Raw genomic sequence first — 24,274 nt, forward strand, 5'->3', positions numbered from 1 at the left:
AGAGGCACTTTCAGAATCAGGCTAAAGCATTTAATTTTATTTTGACTCATTTGGGGAAGTAGGAACATGCCATCAAACCGGGTGTGAGAGCGGTTGCCTCAAGCAGCTTCCAGGTGAACCTTGCAGCAGTTTGTTTGAAGTGAGCATGCGATTCTGATGTAACACGAGAAAACAGTCGGGGAGTCCAACATTTATGAAGCTAATTGGCCAGTATTGGTCCTCATATCCCCATGCTATCTGCAATTTCGTTTTGAGCGTATTTAAATGCTCATCATGATCGACTCTTGAGCCTTTAATGGAGTGAGTGACAGAAACATCCAATTAATGAGAGCTGAGCTAAACAACATGAGCGCCTTGTTCACTGTCGTATTTCACTGACACTGACTTGGATGATGAAATTATTATCTACTTTTTTTGCAGGGGAAGAGACATGGAAATAAAATAAAAATCTTCCTGTGTGTGTTTTAATGAGTGTAGGGTTCAGACCCGCTGCTGTCAGGTTAGTATGAGAAATACTTTATGCTACTGCTCTATTTTTTGCTCAATTTCTTTTTGAATTTTTAACTTGCTCATGACAAAAAGGTATACAAATAAATTAACTTGAACTTGAAACCAGTTTAACAGACTGATATACAGCATCACAAACACCTGTAAAACCATAAAGTCAAAATATCTGCTGATTCACCCTCTCTAATAAATGCATCTAAGCAGGGAGAGGAAATGGCAACACTCCCAATCTTCTTATGAGTGCGCTTGAGAATATTTAGTGAGTCTGGTGTAGAAGATCTCTGTCCATGGAGTAGATGTAACATGACAGGAATTCAGAGATATGTGAGTGTGTTAAGCCTTTCAAAGCTTTATATACAAGTTAAAGGAATTTAAAATATAACTGGAAGCCAGCGCAGCGTATCTAAACCAGAAGCGATATCCTTTTTCTTGTGTTTGTTAAAGTCTAGCAGCAGCAATTTGAACTCTGCGTAATCTATGATCTAGGATTTTTTAGGAAAGCCAGTAAAGTGAGCATTATTCAATCTTCCTGGAATGAAAACATGGGTTAACCTTTCAACAAGCTGATGCATTCGCTATAGCCTACTTTGACTTTGTATTTCTATAAAAAAAAAGTCTTAGATTCGGTGGCAAAAATAATCTTAGATTTGGCTTAGTACAAGTTGACATTCCTCCTCTGAAGATTTTGAATAGACAGGGGAGGCAAGGATCATAATGTGCTGAAATCACTGGGCGCGACGGAAATATGTAGCTGTATGACACCGGGGAAAGTTCACACTGCGTGTTCTAATTATGCTACTTAGCATGTAGAATGAGAACAGAAGTCAACCGAGGCAGCTTCCTTTGGCAAAATCGAAAGGTATGTTACAAGTCTGACGCATCATCACCAGGTAATTAATGTGCAGAATCAATTAAATGTGTGCTCAGAGACGCCCGCCGACGTCTCCACGTGGTCAATATGAACATTTTTCTTTTGTGAAACCGTACCAAAATAGGTGATACGATAAGAATCTATGAGATAAAAATAATCTAAACATAAAAAAACAAAGTAAAAGGAAGATATTGGCAATAAGTTCTTCTACAGTACTGCAGCACTTATTGAGAAATTAACTAGGCTACATAAAAACAGACAAAACAAATAAGCAGTGTTGAGAGGCAAATTGCTCTTAAATGGCCATGTCTTTTACATTCCTTTAAAAGCCTTGCTGCTGCAGTCTGTACTAAGTGATGACTGCTGTGGTCTTCTTCACAACATGCGTGAATCAGCTTTTCAAGGTTAGCAAAGGATTTTTTTTAAAACGCATGCTGTGGGAAAAACAGGGCTGTAACTGCTCTCATTTGTTTGTTAAAAACAGATGATTGGATTAACCATCAGTCACAAGTTTTATGCTGCAGGCTTAACATTAGCCAAGGGACTAACATGATGAGACTCCAGGTAATGAATGAAATTTGTAGAACTAAATAAAGTCTCTGGTACTTATAGTAACTAAACTGCAGGAACATTTTTTTAAATTCATAACGTCATGCTTGCAGACTTGGTAGCATGAATTGTTTGTAGGCTTTGTATATATATATTTTTTTTATGGAAATAGTTTAGGAAATTTTATATATATATATATAATATATATATGAAGTTTGAATTAGGGCTGTCAGCATTAATGCGTTAATCGCAATGCGATTAAGGGCCGAGCATAATGCGTTAATTTTTTTTAATCGTATTAATCGCATGCCGCCATTTATTAATTTATTTCACTTCACTCGGCTTTGCGTCGTGTCTAACAGGCTACTATTTTGCCGTACTTCTTCGTAACACATCCTGCTGCTGCACGTGACGCTAGTTAACACTATACTCGACAGCAGCTAACGTTAGCCTACCGCTAGCTAGGAGCTGGATTAAACACGGTTACAATGCTGACAGCTAACGCTAAACGGTGTAAAGTTGGTCTGTATTTCACTGTAGAGGATTCCGACACCGGGATGTAACAATCTGCAGCTGCTGTTGTCGGAAAAACAGAGACGGTGCGTTCAGTGAAACTGGTAATTTACAGTGTCGTGGTGCATTCAAAATTGTTGTTAAATTCAAATGTGTGACTAGATTAAATATATAATAAACAAATACAAATCTTAAAATCAAGTTCATAAAGTCACTTTCTTTGCATTCATTTGATTCCCAATCAAGATACACTGGTAAGAATAGCTTTCCATTGTTAATATGTACTTAAAAACAGTTCTGAAATGCAAAATAATAGAATTTTAATCGTGATAAAACGTGATTAATCGCGATTAACTATAGAACTTCAACGATTAATCACGATTAAGAAAATGTAATCATTTGACAGCCCTAGTTTGAATATACTGAATGAATCTTATTCTGAATATATTGAATGAACCTTGAATATATTGAAGGAAAGTCTGAATATATTGAATGAATACTGAATATAGAGTTTCAATATATTCAGAGTTTATATATATATATATATATATATATATATTCAAAGTTCATTCAATATATTCAAGGTTCATTCAATATATTCAAACTTTACTATATATATATATATATATATATATATATATATATAAAAATAACAATTTCCTAAACAGCATGCCATAATATGTGTATATATATATATAAAGCCTGTGTGTTGCACTCACCCCCTTGCAGTGTCCATTCAGTGACTTTGTGGCTGTAGGTGCCCCGGCCCGCTCCATTATAAGCCGCCACTTCGATTTCATAGTTGGTCCATATGATGAGGTCCTCCAGAAGCAGACTGGTCTGATCTGGGTTGGTGATGTTTTTCATCTGACAATCCACTGGAAGCCCCGACAGACAGTACCTTGCAGCAGAGGGAGTAATCGATAGACAGAACGAGGAGGGATATAGACAGACAGACAGAGACCACACAGACAGACAAATATATTAGAATGCAGATTCTCCTAAAAAAGAGATGGAGGAGAGTGGTAAAGGAGGGAAAGCCATGCACAAAACGGTTAACAAAAGGGAGGTGAGAAGAGATGAATGGAAGGGAAGGTATTTAATTGGCACCAATTATTCTATTGCAGCAGTGAGCGGGAGTGATGCAAAATGGAGAGGAGGAAAAGGAGCTGACATAACAGTTATTATCACATCTGAATGGCATTGGCCCAGACAGACACCTGTCCCTGGAAAGAAATAATGCAGCCTGTAATGGTCTTCTTACCTGATGATGTAGCCCTGGAGTGGCCCATTCTGATGGCTCTCCGGGGGTGGCTGCCATTGGATCATGATGGACTGATTGGTGCGGCCACTTCCAATGACTGTCTGAGGGGGGGCGCTGGGAGGCTCCTCTGGGAGAGTTAGTCTGCAGCAGCAAGGAAAGAAAAAGAAAAAGAGAGGTTAAAGAAGAGACACAGAGTGAAACCATGCATTCATTATTGGTAGTTTCTGCATATTTCTATCCTATTTCATCATAGGCATCAAATCATAATAAAGCCAACTTTTTGTATTTTCTTTGGAACACCATAAAGGAAAGTTGGGATACGTGTGGCTGTCTTTGTCCAAAGCATATTCTCTATAATACTGTCCGCGGAGGGACATCTTGCTATGGCAAGACAAGGATCAAAGAGCCCATGGTGAAAATGGAGCAGCACAATAGAGAGACAGTGTGAGTGAGAGAAAGATATAAAAGAAAAGAAAGAGAGATCCAAGCAGACTTTTCCCTAAAGCCAATTTACGATGACATCTTGATTTCTTCCCAGTGGACCGGGAGAACTGCTCTGAAGGAGATGAAGCAAAGTGTTTAGGATCAAAGAGGTGTGCCCGAGAGATGCCTCGGAAAAGCCCTGCACTCTCACTGACGCGCAGTCACCCTCCTGTGGTGTGCTCTTGTCTGGGCACATTCACACAGGAACTCTCTGAAAGAGTGTGTGGTGCAAAAAGGTATGTGAAGGGTAGTGATGGCTTGTGAGGGAGTTCCTTGCTGCAGGTATAAAAACAGCAAATGGGTTGTGTTGATGCGGACAAGGTCGGACAGTGGTGTGTGTATAGGTGATTCATGATGAGCTAAGCATGTGTGTGTGTGTGTGTGTGTGTGGGGGGGGGGGCTGTATGATGATGACCGTTTCATCTTGCTAGTCAAGAGAATTCACTCGAGATTTGAGTCGGTGTGAAGCTCTGGCTCTTTCAAGCCTCTCTGTATTTTACTATGCAGTACGGCAAAGACAGTTAATAGGAGGGAGAGAGATGAAGCTGGGTCAGCGCACCCATCAAGTCTTCACAAAGTGCAATTTCAGCTCATTCACAGTTTTATCTTGAAAAGACCCGTCCCGAAGCTGGCTCGTCTCTCGCTCACTCCCACAGGAGTGAAGACCAAAAAGTTAACTCACATGAAGTAATCACTTCCATTGAACTGCCAAGGCGGGGGAGAAGAACAGATTGTTCCAGAACTGTGAAAGTCCCTGAAGTGCAACGCTGTTCTCATCAGCATACACAGTTACACAGACTACCAGCAACATCTTTAATATTCAGTAGATGCATAATAAGCGCAGTACCCACCGGTCAGTCTCTTTGCTGAACTGGCCTCTGCCCACGTCGTTGACGGCACACAGGCGGAACTGGTACGAGCGCGCAGGGATGAGGCCACCAACAGTGACCCCGGTAGACTCGGGTTCAATGTTGGCCAGCAGCACCGTCCAAGGAGCATCTGAGGCGGAGAAGACGCACATAATAGACAGAACTGTGAGCAATAGCAAGTGAACGGTAAATGACCTTGTGAGAACATTCTTAAGATAAATCTATTCAGCACTTGGAAAATTTAAATTCTATGTTATTTCTGACTATTAATGCACACCATAGTTTCATTTTCAGTAATAATATTGCAGCTGCTGATAAAAAAGCAAGTCATTTATTTTGTGTACACTCCCTCTAAATATAAGATTGAAATTCAATTATCCAAAAAACAGATCCCATCTGCATACTCGGATTCATTTTCCTCTTAATGAGTCGTCATCTTCTCAGTAGCCTGTGCTTCAATGAGAAATGGCTGAACGATTTACTCTCTATAGGTGAAAGCATTCTCACTTCTTTAATTTTATCAAACGAGAGGAAGACAAGAGCATTGGGCATCAACACAATTTGGTTCCCCTGATCATTCGCAGGGAAGCGTACAGGTGAGGCAATTGAGTTATACTGATTGCAGACTACTACTATTACAGAGGATGCAACTTTTCAATTTTAGGGAGACAATGGAAATGTAATATAATAAGAGGGGCAGCAAATGAGTGTTTCCAGGGAGTATAAAGTAACAATATGGCCTTTAAAATGACTTACTAGAAACAATAAATGCATCAGTTTTTTAGCAACATGCTTTGTTAATGGGGACACTGGTGCATTCGTGATGGGGAATCACACTGAACCACTCACTGTTTTCTGAGACCTCCAGGATGTAGCGAATCAGGGGGCTGTTGCCATCAAAGGCCTGGGCCCATGTGAGGTTGATGGCCCTTTTCTCTGTGGTACTCAGAACTGCTATTGGGTTTTCTGGAGCATGGGGCAGTTGCCTGTTTGTACATATGAGAGGTACAAAGTGATAAAGAGAAATAGAATCAGACAAGAGAGGCAGCAAATAACAGAATTAAACAGCCAAACCAACCAATGCCTTGCATTGTAAATATTAGAGGATTTGATTGATTAGAGAGGAGAGCGGTGATAAACAACAACAGTGGGGAAAACATCCATCCATCATGTCTCGGTGGGATGTAAATAAGACGGGAAAAAAAAAAAAAAAAGACGGTAAGATAAGACAGGGGAGACATTAGGCAAATATGCAGACCTGACTCGAAGGTGGGCATTGCGGGAGTCATTGCCACCCACTGAGGTCACCCTGCAGGTGTATGTTCCAATGTCACCCGACCACGTTTGGGAGATGTGCAGGGTCCCGTCGGGATCCTGCCGCAGGCGGGGGGACGAGCTCACGTCAATCACAGAGCCGCTCTTCTCCCACACGTACCTGGAGGTATGTACACACGTATGTAAGAGTAGTACACACATACACCAGGGCACACGGACATACTTACACACTCTGTATCTCTGAGTATTGTGACAGTAAATCTGTTTGCTTTGCGTCAGTTCATACAGCAAAACACAGAAGGCGCTGACACCGGTGAAAAGCCTTGTGAGGCTGATGGGAAAGTGATTTGTATCTTAAAACCATTTCTCTCTGTCATACATACAGTACAGAGCCTCTCCTCCATGCATTTCTCTCCTTGTCATATACCCAACCGCACATATGGCTGCCCCCCCCCCCACACACACACACACACACACACACACACACACACACACACACACACACACACACACACACACACACACTTATACTCACATGCACATGAACACACCATGAGCTCCTGTGATTAATTGCGACTGTTCGGGCTTTCCAGCTAATCTCCTCTGTGTTGCGTTTAATTAAAGGCGCTGTCTGAAGTTATTACACTGTTTACATATTCATCTGTTTACCCTGCGATCTGATCAATGCTGTGGGCCCACAGGTGACAGGTACTCTAATCACTGGGCTCCACAGACATCATTTCACTCCCTCTGAGACAGATGCATGTGCACACACTCTATCATGATCAAGACTGTCTGAAGAGTGAGGAGAAGGGATGGATTAATTCCTCAATCAGATTCTAAGAGTTTCAAAATCTTCCCATAGGAGGTTGCATAAGGGTGGATAAACACTAAAAGATCTCTCGCAGATTTTATAAACTAATTAAGTAAACATTGATACCCAAGCTTGTTTTCTAGACTCGGGTTGCATAGAGAAATAGCTAGCAGAAAGTATGTGATGTCTAACAAAATAGTATGCAATGAAAAAAAAAAAATCCAACAGATATTGCAAGTGGATGTAATCATTACCTCACAGTGACACTGGGGTCATGGGTCACACCACAGGTCATAACAGCCTTGGTCCCTTTGATGACACTCTGGTCTTGTGGCGGTTTAGTGATGCGAGTACGTGCTGCAAACACACACAGAGGTTGTTATTCAGAGACTGTGTTTGAGCAGCGGATTGAACAGAGCTTAGTGGAATTGGGCTCATCTTTCACTCAATGTCTTTCTGAAACTGGGTGAATTACACTGCATTTCTAATGGGTGGAGTATTTTGCAAGGCTTTCAAGGACTGATGATGTGAATTTATGCACAGAAAATGAGTGCACGCATGAGTCATTAGACAATATATTCAGAATATCTGGAGAATGACCTCCAGCAACCAGGTACTTTCTGCATCTATAAGTAAGTCATCAAATGAAGAATGTTTCTTTTTATTTCTTAATTTTTTCCACAGGTTTAGCTTGGACTCATAGTTTGCAGTATTTTCCACCTGTGCTGGACAACGTAGAAAATGAGGATACAGGGGTTTGCAGACGCTGCAAGCAGGGGAGTATCCAGTTTCTGTTATGCTTACCCCAGACCACTAGGTCGGCTGAAGCTTCATCAATGCCCCTGGAGTTACTGGCCATGCAGGTGTAGGTACCAGCATCAGACAGGTGAGAGGGACTGATTAGCAGGCTGCCTGACTCCAGCAGGGTGAACCTGGGCAGCTGGACCGAGCCACTGGCCAAGACACGTTCACCTGCAAGGAAGGGTGGAAATGATTGATGGTATGGGATAGAGGACAGGGAAAAAAGGGAGAACAGGGAGAAAGAGAGATTAGGGTATTGGAGAAATGTCAGGAAAAAAAACAAACAGGAGAGAATAGCAATGCAGCAAAAGTAAAGCTTTAATTTTGAGAGAAAATGCATATTTTGAATCCTTTCCAGAGCTCTCGTTTGCTTTGACAAGTCCAAATGCGGCATAATGAACCGCCCCACCTCAGAACCTCATGCTGTTAACCCACGCACCTTTCTGCCAGGTGATGGCTGGCCGTGGGGCTCCTGAGGTCTCACAATGCAGAATGACTGACATGCTGTCAATCACGGCGCTGTCAGAGGGGCCAGCGGTGATGTTGGGAGCGATACCTGAGAGGGGAGGGGTCACACACACACACACACACACACACACACACACACACACACACACACACACACACACACACAAACACATGCATAGAGGCAAACAAAATCAGGTGAGACAGAGGTGATAATGAGAGACATAAACAGCTTTCACCCTAATAAAGCAGACGCCAGCTGAGAGCTTAATAGACTTGACAAAAGGGGCGGCTGTCAGGTCTTATTCTCAGGGACAGTTCTGAGAATCTGACATCGCTCTGCTTCTCCTGCACCTTGTCTGATTTAAAAATAGCCAATAATTGCCCAAGCATCCAAGGTGACAAATCTGTGAATGTGAAAAGATATATAGATAGATGGGTGTAGGAGGCAAGACAGAGAGAGTGAGAAAAGAGGATTAGAGAGAACAGAGGAGCGGATTTAAGAAAAAAAGGGAGGGAACAGAGAGGGAAAGATGAGCAGAATTAAGAAGCAGATGTGTAGATAGCTTTGAAATATTTTCAAGGGGACATACTAGTAACAGCTAGGTAGGTGTTTGTCTGGATCTCTCCTGCAAGATTGCGGGCAAAGCACTGAAACATCCCTGTGTCATCTGGCAGGAGACCGTTGATCTGTAGGCTGCCTCCTACCAACACCCTATACCTGGGGATCTTTACCGGGCTGATGGGCACTGCATCTTTATACCACACTATGTCTGGCTGCGGCGTGCCTGCAGAGGAAGCAGAGGATTAATTTATTTCTTCGTCATTGTGACCCTGTTTTGTTTTTATTCAGTTTTTTTTCTCTCCATAGTTTCTTGCTCTTTCACACATGCAATAGCACAAAGAAAAACAAACACCACTGACCCCGTGCCTGGCAGGGGATATCGACCACCTTCTCCATCTCTGCACTGATGTGAGTTGGCGGCTCTTTTACAAACAGAGGATATTCTGTTTCAAAGAAGAAAAAGCATAAAACATTGCCCCATTTAAGCCTTTAAGAACGACTCACGGATCATCTGTGCTTTTTTATTCTACCCTTCTCTATTGAATGAGCATTAGCAACACTCTAGATATCGTCATCAACTCAATTACTGAAGTATAAAATGGCAACACAATGTTCTATCAACATTTGGATAATTTTGGCTCAGCTGCTCTGTGGAAGGTTAAAATGTAAGTTGTGGGTTATTTACCTAGCACATGCAGGAAGGCCCCAGCAGTGACTGATGGGACGCTGCTACTGCGGAGTGACGCCTCACACTCGTAATAGCCGCTATCGCTGACTGCAGGCAAACTGATGACCAATCTACGGCCGAAATCTCGGATCCCCGTATTGACCACTACCCCGTCTTTCCTCCAAGTAACACTCATTTTGACCAGTGGTCTGGAGGACAACAAGATCAAAAGAAAAGCAAGAGATAGGGAGCGTAGTTTAATGCTTTTAATACAGATTTTTATTCCGTTTCAAGGTTAGGGAGCACTGAGGGAGCAATGGGATACATCTGTCATTCTGATTAAGTCTTTGAATTGGAGATAATAGTCAGGAGTCAGCCCTGAGATTGTGCGAGATAGGGAGAACAGAGTGAAGCTTTGAATCAAAGGGAAGAATGGAGGAGAGATAAAATGAGAGATGTACAAAATACTTTTCTATCATGTTCAAACAAAGGGTTTCCAGACTCATTTGAATCACAAAATATCAAATGTGGAGGCAAGAGAAGGTGGAGGTGTTTTGATAATGTGTGCGTGTCTGTCTGTCTGTGTTGTATTTGTCTTTTCCTCAGTATCCATGCGTGTGTCTGTGTTAGTACCTTGCATTAGCAACACATTCCATGATAGCCTCGTTTCTTCCCATGGTTACACTGGTATTCTTGGGGGGGATAATGATTGAGGGGGCGATGGGGTCTGCAGGTCCTCCCACATCTATCACACACACAAAAACAAATGGACGTAGATAATAGAAGTGAAAAAAGTGAGAAAAGAAATCTATACGATTATACGAACTATATGCAGACGTCATATTAAGCCTGTGCAACTGCCTGATATAGCCAACTGAGCATGACTAGATCCAGAGAGAGATTGACAGTCACTATCACCAGCAGGTAGCCAGCCTGCTATCACCCAACTATTAACAGCCCTGTCTTTACTTTAGATTCTTTTTCTAGTACACACAGCATTTCCTGCAGCACGATGTTAGCCCAGGTGTTAGAAGCCATTATGTAGCATAATTGAGACAAACACAAAAGGCGATTAAATGCAGCACCATCACTCACGGGTTTCATGGAGCCTCCAGCCAAATATCGATTCACTGCCCTCAATCAGTGATCTCTCTCTGAATCTGATCTCATTTTCCCCCACCTCCCCAGAGTACGGGTATGGGCCTCTGCACTTGTATGCGTTTGAGCGATTGAGCGTTTACGTGTTAATTGACGACCTGTATTGTGTGCATGTGTGTTGCCCATGTGTTTCCACGCACAGGTTTATTTCAGAGCTACACCAGGTTAATAGGGCCCATAATCACGTTTTTATTATCATTATTGTTATTTTGTGCCACCTTATTGTGTCACAAAATAACACACCCGTTCAAGGCCCATTTCTGTGGAATATCAGCAGTGTAATTACAAAGCTTCCTGTACAAACACTACCTAAATACAGGCACAGCCCTCCCGCCGTTTGGTTCTGCTCCATATTTGATTGCTTCGCTCATAATTTTGGTTGCATTACACTTTTAAATACCCAGTTGAATGCAGTTGTATCAATAGGTTGCTATAAAAATACAATTTACCATTTAAAAAGACATTCGTGTTTAAGTAACAAGCCACACACTGTAAAGCTGAGGGTTAGGTTTTAAAACAAATCTAAAACATGACCTTGAGTACAAATGTTCACAGTAGACTATAAGATGCCAACTGTATTAAAAAGTAGTGCTTTTAGTTCATCCAGATACTATTAGCTATGATTGTACAGCTTCAAGCATAAGCAGCAAAGAAGGAAAAGAAGAACAAGTCAAATGAAGCTGCAGCTGGCATATTTAAAGAATGCATTTGACATTTCAAAATGAAGACAATTGAATTAACACCAAAGCATCATTAAACTCAGATTGCAAAGATAATTCCATGGCAGCATACAATGTAAAGAACATGTAAGTGATGGACCCTGACCAGGAAATGCATTGTCATGATGTTTGGTAGACAAAAAACTCAAATTGGGTTTTGTAGCAAGCAGTCTGGACGGGTAGACAGGCGAATAACAGCAACATTAGTCCTTTTGAGATGCAATGTGTTTTATTCAAAAGAAAATATTTGGAAGCAAAGGATTACCCATTGATTGAAAGGTAAATAGATCAATTTTGCGATTTTGCAGCTGACTTAAAGGTTTTAGAATTTATTTCATTATGGTGGTACAAGCATCATCTTGAGGGCATTATTAACATTATCATTTATTTGCATACTGAATTTCAATCCATGTAGAACCGCTTGTTGTCAATTAATCAGAAGAAATCTGTAATATACAGAATATTAAAAAGAAGTAATGAAACAGGCTGCAAGGTTTTACCAAAGTCCAAAGGATTTATGAGGAAAAAAGTTAAATCACTTGGGTCAGAATTTACTGGCTAAAACTTAAGATTACAGGCATTTGGCAGATCTATGTAATTTTTGTTTCCTAATTAATGGGTGAGATTATGTGGAAAGTTTGATTGTTGTGGGTATTATGGTCTCTGAGCTCCTGATACATTTAGTGGAGAAGAATTAGACGTAGAGAGAGGAGGAGCAGGAGAAGAATCGATTGATGGAGAGGGAAGAAGAAGAAGAATATTCATCTTCAACCAAGAAGAGCAAGAGATGAAGAATAAGGTCACAAAGGGGTAGTGGTATAAACAGCACATAAATAATACTATTATAAATAATCTATGCATGATTCATTGATTGTAACTGTTGATGTTGTCGTGTTGAAGCTCTTTTGTGAAATTGCCCCTTTTAAATAGAGTGATTGTATTACACTTTAATATATATTTAAGGTTTATCAAATGTGTTACAGTTTTGTGTAAATATACAAACTAAACAACTTGTCTGAGAATTGTGTCCATGTTTGCCAATGGCACAATGAAAACTGGGAATCCATTAGACTAGCCAAATAACTTTTAAAATAATATTTTCCGGAAGACATGACTGGTTCCTTGGCAGAGACTAATGAATGTATTGCAGTTCATAAACTCTCAGTGTTGAGAATACCTCAAGTGTGTAATCTTCTAATTAAACGGGAAAAGTAAACAACGTGGTGACCTGCATAGCAAATTATTGATACTAATGTCACCATATTGTTGACATATGTCTGTGTCCAAAGACAATTGTAAACCCAAGTCAACTGTAGTGAATTTCACACTCTAAAGAAGAGAACAAAAAGCAAAATGTCTGCCCACTTAGCCACTGTCAGTTTGCCTTTTACAATTAGACTCAGCTCTGTCTCATTTGTATGCTGCTCCCTTTGGAACAGCACGCTCCCTCTACTGTATATTTTTCCATCTTTTCTCCACAGAATTGCTAAAATGAACAAATGCAGCTGTTAAAAACCTTATTGACTTTCAGATGCGAAATATGGTTGTGTGATCCGCAAGGTCAGATTCAGTGATATTCAGTGATATCTGGTCCCCACAGATTGCTGTGTCATGCGTATTGAGCACTGAATTACAAACACTGTATTCACAATATGATGAGCAGATGGAGCGAGCAAATGGATGATATTAAAAATGTTCAGCTCCACATGAGAGCAGGTTAAAATCCTTATTCGATAGTATAAATAATCCAAAGGTTGTAATATATGTGGTATAAAATATTATCATAAATGTTATCTTCAGAGACAGTTTGAAAATACATTTAGTGGCTCCTTAAATTGGCTGGTCGTAGTAGAGACTGATTTTGTCTAGAAGAAAGTAAGTAACAGTATGTGGGAGAATTTGAGTGACTTTGTTCAGATGAAAAAGGGCGAATGTAGGTAGGAGGATAGAGAAGCTTCAGGTTCAGCTAAAAACTAATAATTTGACATGTAACCGGGTTTGTATGAGCAATTCCAAACTTTATTTGAAGTTGTGAGCATGTATATGTGAGGCCGACCTTCTAATCTGATGTGTGTGTTTGTGTGTGTGTGTGCATGTTTAATCATCCCCCGTTTTCTCACTGGCACGTTCATAAATCTGCGTTTTGTGAAGAGCGATTAAACTGAAGGTCCACTTTATGGGCCCGCACATCCAGCCAGTCAGAGAAGTGCTGCTGGAGCTCTACCTAACACACACCTCTTGACCGTAATTCACTGCTCAAAGCCAGAGGTCAGAGGAGGACTGCAGAACAAGAGGACAACTATTGTAGGTAATGGGTATGAATATGTTGGAGAGAGAAAGAAGAAGGAACGGCAAAAGGAGTGATATGATGAAAGGGTGCGCCAGTAGAGGGCGCTATCTCTGTTTACTCTGGTCTTTGAGCCACCTGTTGAGTAGCTGCTGTGTTGAATTAATGTGTTGAGCTGAAAAATAATATGAGGAGTGAAACTTCTTTTCTACTCCATTTTCATCTGCAACAACTGTTAATGCAGTCTGCTGATGACACACACAATCTGCTAGTGAGGTATGTTTCGCTAAGTGGGCGAGGAAGCCTGTGGCTTAAATGTGTGTGGATGCACGTGCACCTGCATGTGTACTTACTCTCCACTGTGAGTGTGATGGGCTGACTGGTTTTGTTCTCCCCATTCTTGTCATTGACCGCCTGGGCGTAGTAGCGTCCCGCATCAGGGGCCACAGTGGACAGGATGACCAGCGTGTTGTCCAGGGTGATGGCACTATAAGTAAATATTCATGCCCACACACACAATAGTTTAACTTTCAAGGACATTGCATTGCCTTACATGCATTCCCATGGCACTCACTTAATCTCAACCTTACCCTCATGAAGACACAAACGGCTTTAGGTGCGAGAAATGTAGTCAAATCAAATTGGTGTCACCAATTTGGCTCCCAATTAATCAGACATCCCCAGTCGACTGGTGTGCATTACAAAATGTGTCCCCAAACATATGCTAAACCGCTCACACATACACACATTAACAAGAGCACAGACACACTCATATCATTAAACCAGGGAGTAGTTGCTTCTCACAGTCAATAAATCCTAAGGGTAAACTGACACACAAACACGCATGCACGCATGCACGCACACACACATACACACTGACTCATAAATTATGTCTGAAAAGAAGCACACAAAACCAATTTTTATGAGCACTTCCATCTACAAGGTACGGCAGTGTCTTAAACGAATAGTTCAGAATGTCCCTTATTATGTTATGCTCTCTGTTTCTGTAGTAATTGGGTATTAACACAAAGTAACTTAGGGGCTTAAGATAAGTGAGGCTGGTCTTGTGATATACTTAAAGGACAAATCCGGCGCAAAACGAACCTAGGGGTTAATAACAGATGTGTACCCACTCTGTCATTCTCTGGGACATGTTTTCATGCTAATCGAATGTGTTTGTAGCTTGAAACAAGCTAGCACGGACCGCTGATTAGCTTACAACGCTAGTATTCGGGGCACAGGGTAAGTAAAAACAAATCGCTATTTATACCACTAAAAAGGGTCAAAATATCACCAAACTTCAACAGTAGCATAATGAGAGTCCCTAAATGTTAACCAAAGCATTGAGAACATTGTAAGTGTACAGACAGTTTGTTGAACGAAGAGCTGCGGGAGCTCCGTGAAAGGGCTACGAGAGAGAGCGCTACCGGTATGCTGCAACACAGTACTTCGGGAAACTAGTGGTGTACCTGCGGACATTGTGAAGCTATAGCCACCGAACAGGAGTGTCTGTGTTGCACGGAGTGGGACCTGTTGCGTCACGACACCCAAGAGACGCAGTGTTTTGTACAGTCTGAAGATTTCCCCTCTTTGATAAACAGGGCTCTACTTGAAACTTTTTTCCATGTCCTGAAAATAAATTGGAGACGGGACCACATGGACAATTATCCACTGAGTAAGTACACTAGACAAGTTATGTTTTACATCGGTGCGATTATTTCAGATATATTGAGCAAATTGCTTCTGATTTTAGTTTGCATTGCCAGCTGTAAGTCATGACTGGTTTTCAAGATGGCGGCCGCATGTAAACATGAACGCGAGTGTCTTTATAATCTATCTTTTCAATAAACTGTCTGTATACATACAAAGTTCTCAATGCTTCGGTTAACATTTAGGGACCCTCATTATGCTACTGTTTAAGTGTGGTGATAGTTTGAGCCTTTTTAGTGGTACAAAATACTACTAAAATAGTAGTACTAAAAATACTAGCGTTGTAAGCTAATCAGCGCAAGCTACAAACACATTTGATTAGCATGAAAACATGTTCCAGAGAACGATCGAGTGGGTACACATCTGTTATTAACCCCTAGGTTCGTTTTGCGCCGGAATTGTGGAAATGAATTGGTCCTACAATTGCTTTGAGCCACTGATGAACCTATTGATTACTGATTTATATTTAAACTATATTTTAAGATGTAAGCCACTGTCAAAGCCAATCTTTGTGCAACCTGCCCCAGTGTATATAGATGAATAATTGCAAAAGACAGCACATAAAGTCCAGAATTTAGTCATGCACACAACTATATTTCTTTAAATGCTATAAACACAATGTTGCATTAGCATCATGTTAGCTTGGCTGTTTCGTGGAGTGTTTTTTGGGCACATTCATTGCACTTACAATAATTATAATAAGATACACAGAATATAAGACAATAGATGGATAATTGTATCGAAACTATTTCATCTATCATAATATCCAATTTGCTTGAAAAATACCAAGCTATTCCTTTAAAAATCCTTTTTGTGCCTCGAGAATGGCTGAATGTTGGTTAGGCAAATGGGCTCAAACATTTCAGAAGGGACCATTAAATGAGAGCTGACGCTAAGCACGCGGCCAGATTAGGATCTTCATATCTGCCAGCATCTGCCTGATCGGTGCAGGATAAACAGACAGACTCCTGGACAATTAAGATCGGTGAGTCTCACAGAGTCAACAGACACTTACACAAACACACAAACACCAACATACACACACACCTGTGAATATCAATGTGGCCTGACACAAAGCGAGCAAACAAGCGGTAAATGCAGAGTATCCTGTCAGTGGCTCTCATTGTCACAGAGCAAAGCTTCACCGCTTCACTTCAGATAAGAGTCAGCCACATAGTAACCAGCTCTGGAATTGGTTAAAACATTAATGGAAGGGTTGAGATTTTTCTTACAATTTCCCTGTGTGCTTGTTAGGGCTGAACGATTAATTGCATTTGCAATAATATCGCGATATGTTAAAACACAACTTCCTAATCGCAAAGGCTGCGATTTGGTCACGTGACTCGCAAGAGCAAATCAGTCTGCACTACCTTGTGTCGGTACACGATCTGTGCTGCCTGCATGATCCGTCCTGCGCATGCGCAAAATGTTCGCTCATGCGCAGATGATAATCATGTTTTACCGAGGATACAGCTGTCACTACCCGACGTGAGTCGAGTACAGATGTGAGTCGCGCAAGCCTACAAGATGCTAACGGCGTTTTGAGCTAACATTAGCAATCAAACAATCATAGATAGCTAAAACGTTTTTGAAATGACTGCTAGCTACAAGTTAGCACTCAAACACAACAAAGGCTGTCACTTGAATGGCGTTTTGAGCTAACGTTAGCAATCAAACAATCAAAGATAGCTAAAACGTTTTTGAAATGACTGCTAGCTACAAGTTAGCAATCAAACACAACAAAGGCTGTCACTTGAATGGCGTTTTGAGCTAACATTAGCAATCAAACAATCATAGATAGCTAAAATGTTTTTGAACTGATTTCCATCTTCTGTTATTGTATGTAAAGAGAAAAGTTTATTATTTTACGGATCTTACAAATTTCAGTATGACACGTTATGCCGTAAACTGTTTAAATCTGAGCACGCGCAACTCACATCTGCACTCGACCAGAGCCGGTCTGACTCGACTAACATCGGTATGACACGTTATGCCGTAAACTGTTTAAATCTGAGCATGTGCGACTCACATCTGCACTCGACTCATATCGGGTAGTGACAACGGCACTGCACGATCTGTTCCACGCTAGTTAGTTTAGCTATTCAGCTAACTGCTAGCTGACAGCTTGATTCAGTCTAAAATAACGTTAACTGCTAATTATTATTAACGGTTATATTCAGGTATTATTTTGAGGGTCAGATAGCTAGCTCCGTTATAATGATATGGAGAGGAGGAGAGGGGTAACAGCCAGACTCTGATAAATGACATTCGGGGAGCTTTCACAGCAGCGTGGACGCGTTGTTTCAACGGTTTTATTAATACAGTTAATCCCACGGCAAGACCACCAGCAGCATGCTACTACTAACGTAACGATAGCCTCTCTGAGCAAGTGCAACGTTGACGCTGTCATGCCATAGACAGTTAAAGAAGTGTCATGTACACGGCACGCAACTTCATGAGGGGGAGGGGCTGGAGGCAGCTCCTATGTGTGCGCTGTAAGAAAATACACAGTTTTATATTTATATATATATATATATATATATATTTTTTAACTTATTTAACTGTCTAGTAAAGTTCAAAGACAGTGTTTAAAAAGTGCAATCAATTAAAAAATCTAAATACCACTAAGTGTGGTAAAGCCACATATTTGTTTTTATATTTCTGCAATCTGCACTTTAGTTTGTGTGATTTGTTTCTGACTTTCATGTGAATGTTTACACCAGGCTTGGGCAGTGCTCAATATACTACTGTGATTGAAGTAGTTAAATAAAAGATGTCATTCATATACATTCATGCATCACCTAATTTCATCACCTCACATACAGGCCTGGCCTCCAGGTTTGTTTAATCTATCTAATGTTGTGTTGTTCATGTACAATGATTTATTGCTTGTCTTTGTTGAATAATACAGAAGACAAAGAGCTTAAAAGATAATCGCATATTAAATCGCAATCGCAATATTGGGAAAAAAAATCGCAATTAGATTATTTTCCAAAATCGTTCAGCCCTAGTGCTTGTGCTGCATTTCTTTGGAGCTCTGCAGGTAGAGGGCACACGCACCAATCCGTTCTTCAAGCGAGAGCATGCAACTCGGGGTGAAAGTTTTCATGTCAGCTACAACATGGTAGTTGCTGAATAATACATGATGAATTGGGTTCTGATGAGTTGTGGACTGCCTACCTATATGTCTGGATGGCAAAATTGATCTTAGGTGATTACCTTTAGATTGTCTCTTCAGGAAAATTGCATATCTGAACAGGCACATATCCAGTGAACAAAAAAAGCTAACACACACTCATGCTCGGAGCATAGCCCATATAATACAGATTTACATACAGTTATCCATATACTGTAACTCCCACTGTGCACATTTGGACTCAAAGAGATTCTAACCACAACCACATATGCACACCCTCCCACACACAAATCCACCCAGGGGTGAGCGCTGTCAGTCAAACATATCATCAATTGAAGCCTTTTGTCCAATTTTGTCTAATTGGTTCCTTTGCTGCCTGCTCTATCTCTACCCTTCAATCATTCCGCCTGCAAAGTCAATAGGGGTGATATAATAACCCGCTTTATCATTGAGAGGGGATTCAATGATGAACACAGGGCCTGCGCCAACATTTGTTCATCAACTACTCTGCTCAACTTCGCTCATGTTGTGTGTGTGGGGGGGATTGGAGAAAATCTGTGAGCAGTATTGAACTTCTTGGAGTGCTCTGAAGTGAAAGATATTCTGCTTCAGGAGCTCAGCATTCACCAACATTTCATATATGAGTGTATATGAGACACACAGAGAGTGTACATGTAGAAACACACAAGAGTCACATGCATGCACTCTCTACTCGTACAAAGGTAGACTTACATACGGCTGCTGGACGGAATCTTACGTCCATCTCTGAACCAGGTGATCTGTGGCCTGGGGAAGCTGTGTATCTGCGGTGCGTGGATGAGAGCCCCCTCACCCTGGGATACAGTTTGAGACCGTTCGCCCTCCACAAAACCACCCATATCTAGCAGGCATAAAGAGAGGAGTGTAAGAAAGTGAGACAAAGAAAGTGAGCAAAAGAGGAAAATTAATACTAGGAGAGAAAATGTGGGAAATGCATGCCAGCAAGATGAAAAAGAAGAATTGTCATTATTTCCACAAACGCTAAGCTCCTTTCCTCCACATACTGTGCCTGACAACCCTTTAACAAAAACAGTGTCCTCCCCTTACTCTGCCAGATGTATGGAAACAAACTCGCACTTACAGGCAACCTGCACTTCAGTACTGCACTGCATTAAAGCACCCACTCGATTTCTCACAATGCAGCGGTAGTGGCCAGCGTGCAATCGGTCCAGCGAGGGGATCAGGTACCTAATGGGCACACACAACACAAAGTGCCATTAGTCATCATCAGCATGACAGACAGCAACATTTGTCATCTTGGTGCTTTTATTCCCCACACTCAAGACGCTAAATTAATTGAGATGTTTCAATGAAACAGTTTAAATGGCATTCCACTTAGCCATTATACATAGATGTTCTAAATTAGGCATATAACAAAGCGGCCTTGAAGTGTGATTCAGTGCTGATGTACAGATGGACAGTAGATGATAAACTAAGGAAAGAAGAATGTAATATTAAAGCCAGCTGTAGAGTGAACAGCAAAGAGAGTTTCTGACTGACTGGCAGGACTCTCAAAACCCCATTGTTATCCTGTATCTTCAGGAATCAAATCATATGAGCACCTCTTACCTGTTACTCCTGGGCATTCCTGATGTGCATTCATGTTAAATGGTTTGTGTGAAATGCTAGATAAATAATCCCAGAGCTGAGTCCCCTTTAATTGGTTTGCTACAGCCACTTAGGAGTGCGGAGTCGGCCCCTTCCATGTTCCCCCTGCACTGCAATTCAGAATGTGTGTGTGTGTGTGTGTGTGGTGGTGGTGGTGGGGGGGGGGGGGGGGGTTGGGTGTCTGATTAAATGGATTCCAGTTCTCCTCTTTGATCAGGGCTGGTGAAGAATAACAAGCAGAGGGCTGCAAAGCAGCAGACCCAGAGACTAAGCCACGTGAGAGAACAGCCAAATACTGAGGAAAGACAGGAGAAGACGAAGGCGAGGGGGAGAAGAGGAGAGAGAGGATGTGAGAGAGGGAGCGAGACATGGGAAAGGGTGTGTGGGGAGCGGAGAAGGGGTGTAGCCACTAGCCAGTGATAGCAATCAGACAATGCCACCTGAGAGAGTCTGTCCATGTCTAGGGTACTAGCCAGACTGTGAGTAGAGAGTGAAGAAAACAGGGCTAGAATTAGATAGAAACTGACTTTCACTGTGGACTGCAACTGTGACTTGAGAACACACATGCAGACACACACGCATACAGTACATGGGCAAATGGGCACACTGATGCATACACACAAACACACAGAGATGCTTTGTTAGCACAGGCTGAAGCTTTCTCTTGCCACAACTGGCCGTTAGTTGAATTCTTCCACATTGCATTCAGAGGCTGAAGTGTTACAAGTAAAGGTGCCCAATTAAAGTAAAGGCTGGTTCAATTATCTCTGGTATATAATAACTTTTGCATAAATATAGAGAAACACATAGTTTGTGAAATGTCTACTGCTGTAAGCAGCCCTTGAACCTCTCAGGTGCTTTTCTTCTGTATTGGGTGCGGCCAGGTGTCAATTTTGTTACTAGCCTATCAGTGCCAATCAGAGTCTTGTAACCTACTGTGTTTTTTGAGGGGGCGGGACTTAAAGCAACACTAGAGCACTTTTCCCGCTTCAGTCCCCCTACAGATTGGAAGCGGAATAGTCCATTACATTACATTATGCAAGTTTACCAGATTGGGTAGCGGCTCTGTAGTTCGAATGAGACATAATGAGACATTACGACAGCAGTAATGGACAATTCCGCTTCCAACCTGTAGGGGGACCGAAGCAGGAAAAGTGCTCTAGTGTTGCTTTAACGGAACGAGAAACAGATTGAGTATATATTTTAGTTTACTCAATGAATTGTATGTATGTATTTCTTCTCACATTATCATCCTTGATGCTTTGGCAATATTGTTATTTCTGACATCCATGCCAATAAAGCAATTTGAATTTAATTGATTGAGAGCGAGAGAAGCGGGAAACAGTCAGAGAAATGCTAAGAGCTGGTTGTAAGTTCAGTACATCGGATGCTGCTACACGTGATGCTGCAGTAGAGGTGCGCAGGACTTCCCGCTGTATGGCAGAAGAGCCTGAGTTTTTCACACAAACACTCAGGACAGGTTTCTTCATCTTACAGCTTCCCGCTGGACAGAGGGTTTGAAAAGACTGCTACTAACAGCTTTCTGAGTTACCGAGAAACAGTGAGTACAGACAATATTCACCTTTCAAATGAGCTCCAACAAGCGTGCCAACGTAGTACCACAAACTGAGTGTAAAAAACCCTTTCTTTTGGGTCATTTTAAAGGGTTAAATAGCCTGATTCTGAAATAAACCTTTTCTTGTATGACATTCAAGCAATGTGGTTTAATGTTTATTCAGGTGTGCGAGTAATGTGATTCATGTGTTAAATAAGAGTTATAGTGGCTAAGAATGAATGCATGGGAGTTTTAGGCTCACGATAACAGTATAGTTATAAAATAAGATAACTACTCCTCTCTGCACCCTTGTCAGAGTCATATGCCTGAATTTGTTGGCTACTGTAGAAACATCCTACTTTTACATTTTAGTACCTCTCACCAATTCTTCTCCCATGCAATGGATCTATCAGATTTGAAGGGGCACATGATAATCCTGTAACCAATTAGAATTGAGTTAGTGGGCTACAGTTAGATTTTGTTGCAGCAATGATAGTTTCAACAAACCGCAGGAGAAAAGAAGTTATCGGCTCACACCATCTCTGCATGTTGCAAACAGTGTGAGATACAAATTGGAATAAATCTGACAATCCCCTGAACACAGTGTGTTATGTCTCAGGGGAGACAACAGCCAAATCAGTCCTGAATAAATCCATAGAAATGAGCCTTGAATATGAATAAAAATGAGCTATGAGCTATTAGTTACAATTAAATGCTGCTAAAATGTCTCATGTAGTAAGCTAATTATAGTTGATGAATAAAAAAAAATGATAATAGAATCAGCTCGGGCAGGCAAGGTTGCATTCCTTACCTGTATTCCAAGGAGAAATGTGTGAGCTCGGTACCATTGTAGATCCATTTGAATTCCAGGGGCCAGCTGCCCTCTGCCATGCAGGTTAGGACCAGGCGGTTCCCCTCCAAGTGAACCTGGGTCTGAGGGGGCTCCATCTTAAAATAAGGTGGGACATCATCTGTTGGAAAAACAAAGAAAAGAAGGAAGGGGGAAAAAGTATGAGTGATATAAAAAGACATATTGGGAAAGACAGGAAAAGGACGAATGTGAAGCAGTCAGAGGGGTAGTTGGTTAAAAAGGCATTGATTTGGTGATTCAGTAACAAGCTATTTCAATTTTTTCTACTGCACTGATTGGGAACTTGAAGGTCAAGAGGAAAGCCTGCCAAACGGCACATGAAATAAGTTGTTGTTGCAAAAGCAGCTTACTCTTTTATTTCAAACTGAAATGTGCTGGCAAAGAGGTAGAAGAGCAATTTGTGCAGCAGAGGAAGTGTAAATGAACTTGTCCATACCTCTAGATCAGTAAAAGAGGATGGGAAGAGAGATGGAGGGGGGATAGGCAGAGGGAGAAGGAGAGAGGAGGGAATGGGGAATAGACAGAAAGCAGATGGAGAAAAATACAGCAGAGATTGTACACAAAAAAAAAAAACCTAAGCAAGTAGGAGGAAGAGAGAGTATAAAACGAGGAAGCCATGGGTTGGTGGGGGTGGTAGGGGCTGCTTTAGAAAACACGAAGTTTCCCAGCCTTAAACCCTCTTCTCTGACAGGATGAGTTATGCTCTGTGCCTCCCTTCATTTATCTTTATAGTTTCCTAATGCAGCCAGATTATACAGGCCCCATCCGCAACATTGCACACAGCCAGTGCAGCCACAGAAGGCCTTTAAGGTGATATGCAAGGTCCAGGGCTGAGCTTGGAGACGAAGTGCTTTCATTTGAGGTGATGAAAAAGGCATGATCAGACCTATTGATCTGTCTGCCTCGCCAGCCACGGGCGACACTGAGCCGATTGTGCCAGTGTTTGTGGCGGGCTAATTAAAGTCTGTATTAATAGTTGCAGTAAGCCGCCAAGGCCTGAAGCACGCCTGGTTGTAGGTCTACCACACTAGGCTGACTCACTCTCATGGCAGATTGCTGGAGCCTCTTTCTCTCTCCACATCCACATGCATGCCCAAGATTTATGGTGGTGAAAGCAGAGGATGGTGTGGTGGAACTGGGTGAATGTGAGGGCAGCCTCGCCGAGCAGGGGAGGGGATACAGAAAATTGGACCTGATTGAAACTGTAAATAAAAGAATGACTCTGCACCTCTGTGTTTCACACCGGCGACCATGCGCACACTGTATACAGACGCAGAAACACAGATAACAGGACACACACAATACACACTAGCACACACAATACCCCTCTGAAAGCTGCAGATTACTCCCCTTTCTATTACCCTCAAAGACACCACTCATAAAAGGAGGCAAACAAACAACAGTCACCTCAACGCTTTCTGTTTCCAAAACCAGTCCTTACATTTTTACCCATTTGTTAACAACAATACTCCACAACCTGGCTGAAAGCACTTTGTCTCCAAGCTCAGCCCTGGACCTTGCGTATCACCTTAAAGGCTTTCTGTGGCT

At 41.7% G+C, this 24,274-nt stretch overlaps 1 protein-coding gene across 1 annotated transcript in view; it reads right to left on the reverse strand.

Annotated features, from left to right (window-relative positions):
• LOC144530010 (protein sidekick-2-like) overlaps window positions 1–24,274 on the reverse strand; it is a 92,361-nt gene that overhangs the window by 18,914 nt on the left and 49,173 nt on the right. Inside the window, exons 3-18 of the mRNA XM_078269408.1 lie at window positions 22,667–22,826; window positions 19,774–19,880; window positions 19,386–19,533; window positions 14,161–14,294; window positions 10,277–10,388; window positions 9,662–9,852; window positions 9,336–9,419; window positions 9,005–9,199; window positions 8,386–8,502; window positions 7,950–8,117; window positions 7,400–7,502; window positions 6,315–6,491; window positions 5,906–6,042; window positions 5,039–5,186; window positions 3,705–3,845; window positions 3,160–3,341 (exon numbers count right to left, since the gene is read on the reverse strand). Coding sequence (XP_078125534.1) covers window positions 3,160–3,341; window positions 3,705–3,845; window positions 5,039–5,186; window positions 5,906–6,042; window positions 6,315–6,491; window positions 7,400–7,502; window positions 7,950–8,117; window positions 8,386–8,502; window positions 9,005–9,199; window positions 9,336–9,419; window positions 9,662–9,852; window positions 10,277–10,388; window positions 14,161–14,294; window positions 19,386–19,533; window positions 19,774–19,880; window positions 22,667–22,826 — 2,304 coding nt within the window. The remainder of the gene's footprint in view (window positions 1–3,159; window positions 3,342–3,704; window positions 3,846–5,038; window positions 5,187–5,905; window positions 6,043–6,314; window positions 6,492–7,399; window positions 7,503–7,949; window positions 8,118–8,385; window positions 8,503–9,004; window positions 9,200–9,335; window positions 9,420–9,661; window positions 9,853–10,276; window positions 10,389–14,160; window positions 14,295–19,385; window positions 19,534–19,773; window positions 19,881–22,666; window positions 22,827–24,274) is intronic.

Source organism: Sander vitreus, chromosome 15, assembly GCF_031162955.1.
Source record: "Sander vitreus isolate 19-12246 chromosome 15, sanVit1, whole genome shotgun sequence".
Lineage (NCBI taxonomy): Eukaryota > Metazoa > Chordata > Actinopteri > Perciformes > Percidae > Sander > Sander vitreus.